The sequence below is a fragment of the Drosophila persimilis genome, unplaced genomic scaffold (genome assembly GCF_003286085.1).
Source record: "Drosophila persimilis strain 14011-0111.01,24,50 unplaced genomic scaffold, DperRS2 tig00000191-arrow-pilon, whole genome shotgun sequence".
NCBI classification, from domain to species: domain Eukaryota; kingdom Metazoa; phylum Arthropoda; class Insecta; order Diptera; family Drosophilidae; genus Drosophila; species Drosophila persimilis.
This window is the reverse complement of record NW_020825298.1, coordinates 12,466,114-12,473,751: the sequence shown is the minus strand read 5'-3', so window position 1 is coordinate 12,473,751 and position 7,638 is coordinate 12,466,114. Positions and strand designations below refer to the sequence as shown.

Below are 7,638 nucleotides of genomic sequence, written 5' to 3'. Positions count from 1 at the left end.
CTAAAGGTCAAATGGTGCTGCTGCTGGTGCAAAGGAATTGTGGCAAAAATTTGCCACTGCGACAACGTTGCGTATACGCAATGTGCAGGCAGAGTGGCAGTGGCTGCTTGGGGCACGGCAGCACTCTCTCGCCCCTTTATATAGAAAGAAAAGCATAAAATGTGCGTGGCAAGAGCAGCGGGTGTCGTCTCTGAGAGCTATGGCACGTTTCACGGCATGCCACGAGTTTTCAACCAACTAGCAGGAGTCTCCTCCCCCTTTTCGGGTCGGGTGTGGCAAGTGGCAAGTGTGAGGCTGCCAAATCAGCAAGGCAAAGCAATCGCAGGCGGCACTGGAACGTTGAACGTTGGAGACACAACCATAAAACGCCTGGCAAAGGTCACGAACACAACCTTTAAGCTGCTTTCTCTTCTGCTTTCTCTGCTGCTGCTGCTGCTTCAGTGGGAAAATGTATTTTCCCTGCTCGCTTGGGGGCGCCTCCTCTCCAACCGTCGCTCCACCACGCATCAGCGATTTTCACTCAACACTGATAGTTGCCACAGAAGGAGGAGGCACACAGAGGCAGAGGCAGAGCCAGAGAGGCTGGCATGAAGGTGAAGTACCACCAAAAAGTAGCTCTGGCAACTGGTCCGAAGGACACAGCAGCAGCAGCAGCAGGAGGAGGAGGAGGAGAACAGCCCCACGCGCTAGATATTTAAAGACAACCAACAGTTTTGTGCTCTTTCATGAAGATTGATTAGCCACAAACTGGGGCACAGGCACAGTTACAGAGGCGAAGAATGGCAGGTTAGGGGCATGCCCCAACCTTAGACAGGGTATGCTTCTCCGACACGGAACATTGATCAACTAATCCCAACAATCCCAACTAATGAAAAGCCGCTCAAACGTTAAATTGAAGGCACTTTCCAGGGCTCTGAAGGGTTGAGACCGAGACACCCATCACGTAAACCGCAAAAACCTTAACATCCAAGATTTAAAGCCACTCTCCAACCACAGAGACAGGGAAAGAGACAGGAAAACAGCGGGAGCGAGGGAGAGCGAGGGAGGACTGTCATTATGAGGCTCTGAGAGTACAGAGTGGAGCAGGGGTATAGGAATATACGTGTCTGGCATTCTCAAGGTTGTATTTTAATGCCTTCTCATCACACCGAACACTTCGGCAGGGATCTGCGAGTATATATGAGCATTCGTATGCCCTATGCAAATATCCGAACGATAACAACGCACTTCGAACCGAACCGAAGGAAGGACCTTGGGCTGAAGTGCGGTAGGAAGTGCCCTTCATTTTGGCATAATATTTAAATAGTTTGCCAAATGCAAAGCCATCAACTACATGCAACATACATACATACATACTTATATATGTTTCTGTGTGGGACAGTGTTTGTGCTTTTCTTTTTTGATTTATGCGCCTTCTGCACAAACATTTTCTCATTTAGATTTTTATATTATTATTTTTGGGGCTATTTTTGCACGCAACCCAAATGCTGTGGAAAAGTTCTGCACGGAAGGAAAGAGAGATTGTGAGAGAGGGTGGCAGGAGGGGGGGGGATACATATAAGACACAATTTTGATAATAGACAACAGCAAGGTGGCGCCAGAATTACGGGGACAGAATGACAGAATATGAAAGTAAACCTTCTGCGACACCATCACCATAAACACGGGTTTCTCCCATAAATCAAAGTGAAAGTGAATTTGTTTTTTTGACGCCGACAGTCAGAGCGAGAGAGTGAGAGAGAGATTCTATATATAGGGAATAAACCCTCACAGAAATGAACCAAATGCGAATCCCAGGGATGGGAGGGGAAAGGCGGGTTTTCTTCGGGACTTCTTTCTACCTCCAAGAAAACAAATGAATTTTTCACACCAAAAAAAGTGCTTTCGGTGCTCTTAACTTTTGTGGGGATTTTCAAACTGAATCTTAAACGTTTTATTTTAGATTTTTGCATTACTTTTTATGGGGATCATATATTTTTCTTAATATCCCCAGACTTTGCTAACACCCCCTCCCCCACTACCCCCTACCCGACACTCTTTTCCCACTTTTCCTGTTTCCTATTACCGGCAGTGAAAAAAATCGTTGCCTACTTCTAGGCAGCGAACCATAATCGCTTAACTTTATTCCATCTCCAAGGAGGAGGAGCAGAGGAGGGAGGGAGGGAGGGAGGGAGGGAGGGAGGGAGGTGTGGAAAGAGGTGCACAGGAGGCGTTCCAATAAACGCTTCCGAACTTTGGCCAACGATGTGCGAATGATAGAGTGCTGCGGGGGGTAGCCAGGTAGGGCAGGAGAGCCTTTTGGGGGTAGGGGCCTGCAGCAGCAAGAACGAACGCTCATAAAACTCTCGTAATCATTACGAGCCAGCCAGCTGTTTTCCCTGCCACGCGCAGCAGCAACATCCGAAACAAAACAAAAGCATCAGCATCAGCAGCAGCAGCAAGCGGGAAAGCAGCAAAAAAGGAAAAACCAAAGGAGGAAAATGTAAGAAAAAGAAGTGAAAATACTTTTGCCTTTGATGGCCTGAGTCTGGGTCTGAGGCTCGTTTCGTTTCGTTTCGTTTCGAGCGATTTTGGAGCTTAACCTTGACTCGCTTATGGCCCACACTGGGAGAAATCTCTGGCGATGTGACGGGACCCTTTCTTCGAGTGTAGGAGCGAGAGCGCATACTCAATAGGGGGCGTGGAGGAGCGCCATCTTGACGATGACTGCCGCCGCCACGCGTCTCGTCGCGTCTCATCCCATCGCCTGTTGTCACTGGCTCGGGCGTCTAATCTTATCTGTTACTTTCGGATGCCGCTCCTGTGTATCCGCACTGTGTGTGTATCCGTGTGTGTATCCCTCTGTCCCTCTGTCCTTCTGTCCGTGTGTCCTCCTGGGTCGTCTCCTCAAAGTCATTTAAAATTGTTGTGCACATAAAATACTACGTAGGATGCGGAGATGTAGGGGCTTCCCTTCCCTTTCGTCTTCTTTTCCCTTCACAAACAGAGAGGAGAGAAGAGCAGAGCAGAGCTCTTCCTAATTTGGTCCACGCGACTTTTATGACTTTAGTGTGGCTCCTCCATTCACTTTTACCCTCTGCTGGGGATTTGTCATTATTCTGAAATACAGATAGAGAGAAGGAGAGGGACGCGGATGGGCATGAGAAGGAGGCGGATGATGCTTCGGCTTCGGCTTTGGCTTTGGCTTTGTGTTTCGCCATTGATTTATATTTTTGTATACAATTTTTAATGTTTATTCTTGGTGGGCCCCTGGTGGTGCTTCAATGGCGGCTATTTATAGCAGAAGAGGGCCCCAAGAGAAGCGAGAGGTTTCTCCCGAAGAAAGGGAAACGCAAACATGCAACACGGACATGGACACGGACACGGACACGGATGAGGCATCGGCTGCAGGGCAAACTAATTATAACATTAGGGAGGGATAAGAGGTAAATTGTGCCCAACAGCGCACGGGGGACAAGTGCTTGTATCTATACCTACACACACACAGACACACACCTAAACACAAACACACAGATACACAGATATACACACACGTTTAGACGCCAATCAATAATTTTGCCAGAGGGATTTTTCACTGGGGATTTTTCCCTGGCAGAGAATGGGCTCCATCAAAGGCTGGGTCTCCCATGCATTCACACCACTTTACACTTCATTAGACAACAGGGGACAGGAGACAAGAGACGGAACAGATCAGAAGGAGCACACTGTTTCGCTCTGTTTCGCTGTGTGTAGCCTTTGAAATGCTTAAAAATAAAAATATACAACGTGGATGTGGAGGAAAACTCTCGAATCGCTGGGCAATTGATTAATCCGGCGTTAATAATACCATAGCCTTAGCTTTAGCCTTAGCTTTAGCTGCAGCTCTGCTGCTAGTTTTAGTCATCGATTATGGACAGGACATGGAGTCCATGCAGGGCAGGGCAGGACAGGACAGGGCAGGGCACCCGCTGTGTCAGAGATGGTATATTTTTATCCGCAGATGAAATGAGAGGAGGGAGCATCTCCTATCTCCTCCACTCTGCCCAGGAAGTCCATCAAGGACCCCACCCCTGCCCAGCCCAGGCCAGACATCCGCCCATCCACCTGTCAGGCATCCCGACACATCAGTGACATCTCTATGGGGCGCTTGGAAGAGTGTGAATGGAAATGTATTTCCCTTACAGCAGTCAACACTCGAGGCAGTTGTCAATTTCCGCCCTCATTCACGCTCCCAGCCTCGTCCTTGCCTCCGTCTCCGTCTCCGTCTGCGCCTTCGGCCTCCACTTCCGTTTCCTCTTCGATTGCTGGCCAAGGGAAAACGTCTTGCACGTGCAAAGGCTTCGCTCCTGGCAGAAAAATCAATTAACTTAAATTAATTCCACGAATCGCAATTCTCGCTGCTTCGGCAAAAGTTTTTCCCTCGCTCGAGAGAATCCAGAGACCAGAAATCCCGAATTCCGGGCACACACACATACACGTAGAGCACTGTATGTATCCTCTGTATCTGGATATCCTCTGTGTATCCTCGCATGAGCTTAGGATTGTAAATTTGTTTGGGCCAGACTTGCAGGCAGAGAAGAGCTTTGGCTCCTGCTGCTGCTGCTGTAGGAGTAATACCAAATGTTCCGACAATTTAATTTGCATTTTACTCGTACGAGGTAAGGGGTACGCGGCATGTGCCCCCAATCGATGGCTTGGCTTAGGCCACAGATGTATTCAATTGCCGCATGGCATCATCTATTGAATGTAAATCCTTTTTGGGGGGATAGAAATAGAGACAGTGGCAGAGGCAGAGAGAGAGAACTCGCTAAATGCAATTTCCATCTAAGGATAATGAACCGTAATTATTGATGGAGCTGCTCTCTCTCTCAAAGGATAATTGTTGAATGGAAATCTATCGGAGGATGTCCTTTCCCAAGGCTATTAGCATATTAATTACCCCCAGTCCTCTGGTGCCTCTGGTGCCTGCCCCTGCCCCTGCCCCGCCCAACGCTTGTCAATCGCTCTCTGGATATGCAGGCACACACACTTCATGTCCTGTGTCCTGGCTTAATGACCTTTAAAACCGCAGGACACCCCACCTACCTCCCACTTACACGCATGACAATTATCGGCTGATAGCTGATGCTCTTCCAACTGCCAGTGAAATTACAAAATTTTCCAAATGATTGCATGGTAGGTCATCGATTGACATCGCGACATCAGGGCAACCGATGGGAATTCATCATCAATTGCATTTGCGGCCATTAGGCGACGCTTTAAACTGATTCCATTCGAAGCTAATATTCAATATACAATGAGGGAATTAATTTAAGGGAACTCCCCGCCCCCTGACCAGGAGAAACTTCTACTGAAAGGCCAGAGGAGAGGCAGTGCACTCCTTCGTCATGGGTGGGGCCCCAAAAATCTAATTAGGACAAACTTGTGGCCTGACTTTGTACCCAGAATAATATATTCGTAATCGTACATTCGGGAAGGAAGTCTCCATTCATTTTGCATGCATTCAAAAGAGGCTTTAGCTCCTCCCCGAGGCGAAGTTTTTAGAGAAGACTAAGAGATTTGAATAGAACAATGGGCGGGTGGGGAAGGGGGTGGGGGGGAGGATAACTATTTTCCACACAGAGGGAAAATTAAAGTTTCACAACACGTAGAGAAAAACACATCGTCGTACTCCTCGTACGCGTATGTGTCGCATTAGTGGGAGTCAGTCGCATCGCATATCCTTTGGATACATTCTGCGCACTTGGGCGCTACAAGTTGTGCATAAATAATTTATGGCAGCTGGTGCTGCGGTTGATTGACTAACTGATTGGATGACTGAATGATGGACAGATGGGGCAATGCCCCCTCCACACTCACACGCCCCCGCAAGGGCGGGGGCTGGAGTGTTGCGTATGGAGTGCGCAACAAATGGAAATCATTGATTGCTTTGACAATCGCGGAATCTTTTGCACCCCATGCAGCGTTCCGTTTCCGTCAAGGACAGAAAGGATATCAAATATAGCAAACGCAAGGAGTCCAGGTGGTAGGTGGGCGGTGCTGGGTGCGGGGGCGGAGTGTGCGCACGTCATCGGTTTGAGGTAAAGCCTGCCCCACAGAACAGAACGCGGCAATCTCCTCTATGCGCAAAAGTTTAACGAACTTGGGAGGAAAAATCCTATATACATACATCCTATATATGTGTGTGTGTAATGGGCGTGTGTGTGTGTGTGTGTATACGCACTTTGTGTACGGCCATTATGTATTTGCAGAAGAGAGACAGACAGGTAGGGAGAGCTTTCTCTTGGGAGTGGTTTCTGGCTTAGCTTCGACGAAAGCTCTTTCCTAGGATACATGTATCCTACATGTAGCTGTACATTCTACACGACATGTAACAGGACTTTTGAGAGCGCCAAGGAACAAAGTAATCGGTAATGGCCCGATTGACAACAATTAGTCTCATTCTATACACAAATGTTGCGCATTCCATACACAAATGTTGCGCATTCCATACACAAATGTTGCTAATACATACCCTGCGAAATGGATGTTATAGAATTGAGAAAGTGTTTGTCATCCTAGGCTCTAATTAATGCAGAAACTATTCAGTCTCTGTTTTAAAGAAATTTTAACGATATTTTGCAATTAGCAGTCAAAATGCCATCTAAGACAAGGTCTTTACAAATTACGTTTGAAAGTAGGTTGGAAAACAGTATCTTTATATAATATCCACGAAATAGGGTATACAAATGCCCATACTGGTTGACAAGAAATGAGTCTGCACATCCTATCCTATACTATCCTTAGTGTGCACTACCAGCCATGCTCCTTCTGAAGGACATGCTTGTAAATGGTTATAGGAACGGGATAGGGCTTCGGCACCGGAATCCTGATCTGCTTGATCACCTCCACGGGATAGGGCTTCTCCACTTCGACGGGATAGGGCCTCTCCACCGTGTAGGGTATCTTCCGTTCGGTTATCTCTGGGACTATCTTGTAGACTGGCACTTGGATCTCCTGCTGGACGGGCACGTGGACGGCATAAGGCTCGGGGATCTGCAAGCGGATCACATTGGGCACTTGCACGGCCACCGGATGGGGAATGGGCAGTGGAATCTTCTCTATCACATGCACGGGCACGTGCTTGGAGATCTCCGAATATGTGGTGGGTGTATGATGGTGCTGGTAGTGTCCCTCACCGCCTCCTCCGCTACTCCCACTGCCACTGCCGCTGGCGCCGCTTCCACCGTAGTGGGAGCCCCCATCCCCTCCTGACCATCCCTCGTCGCTGTGCTCCGAGGCGCAGATCATCTGTATCCCGCAAATCAGTACGAGTATCTGCGGAAGGTATAGGTCTGAAAATGGCTTCGGTTCTAGCTCTGGGCTGGACTCACTATCCTCCACATGGTGTCCTGTGTGTCCTTGAGTGTGTGCTGTGCGGCTGGAACTCGATCGACCAATGCGAATGGTTGCCATCTATCCGCTGGCTTTTATAGCCTCCGAAAGCAAAAGCCACAGCCAAGGCCGCCCAAAAGTGAAAGATTTGCAATGGGATCGCGCCCAGGCCCTGATGTAACATCGAAATAGAAAGTATTGCATTGCCATTACCATTTCGCTCGCATAATTTCCATTGTGCCGCATTTTCCATGGCCATTTCCCGGGGAAATGTTATATCAACAT

The 7,638-nt window shown here is 48.3% G+C and overlaps 1 protein-coding gene across 1 annotated transcript; it reads right to left on the bottom strand.

Annotated features, from left to right (window-relative positions):
* Positions 1-6,771: 6,771 nt before the first annotated feature.
* On the bottom strand, positions 6,772-7,364 carry LOC6589888. The gene is made up of 2 exons (XM_026988305.1): positions 7,353-7,364; positions 6,772-7,296 (listed from the first exon to the last, which is right to left on the bottom strand). Exons 1-2 carry the CDS (start codon positions 7,362-7,364, stop codon positions 6,772-6,774), a joined length of 537 nt encoding a protein of 178 aa, XP_026844106.1.
* Positions 7,365-7,638: the final 274 nt, after the last annotated feature.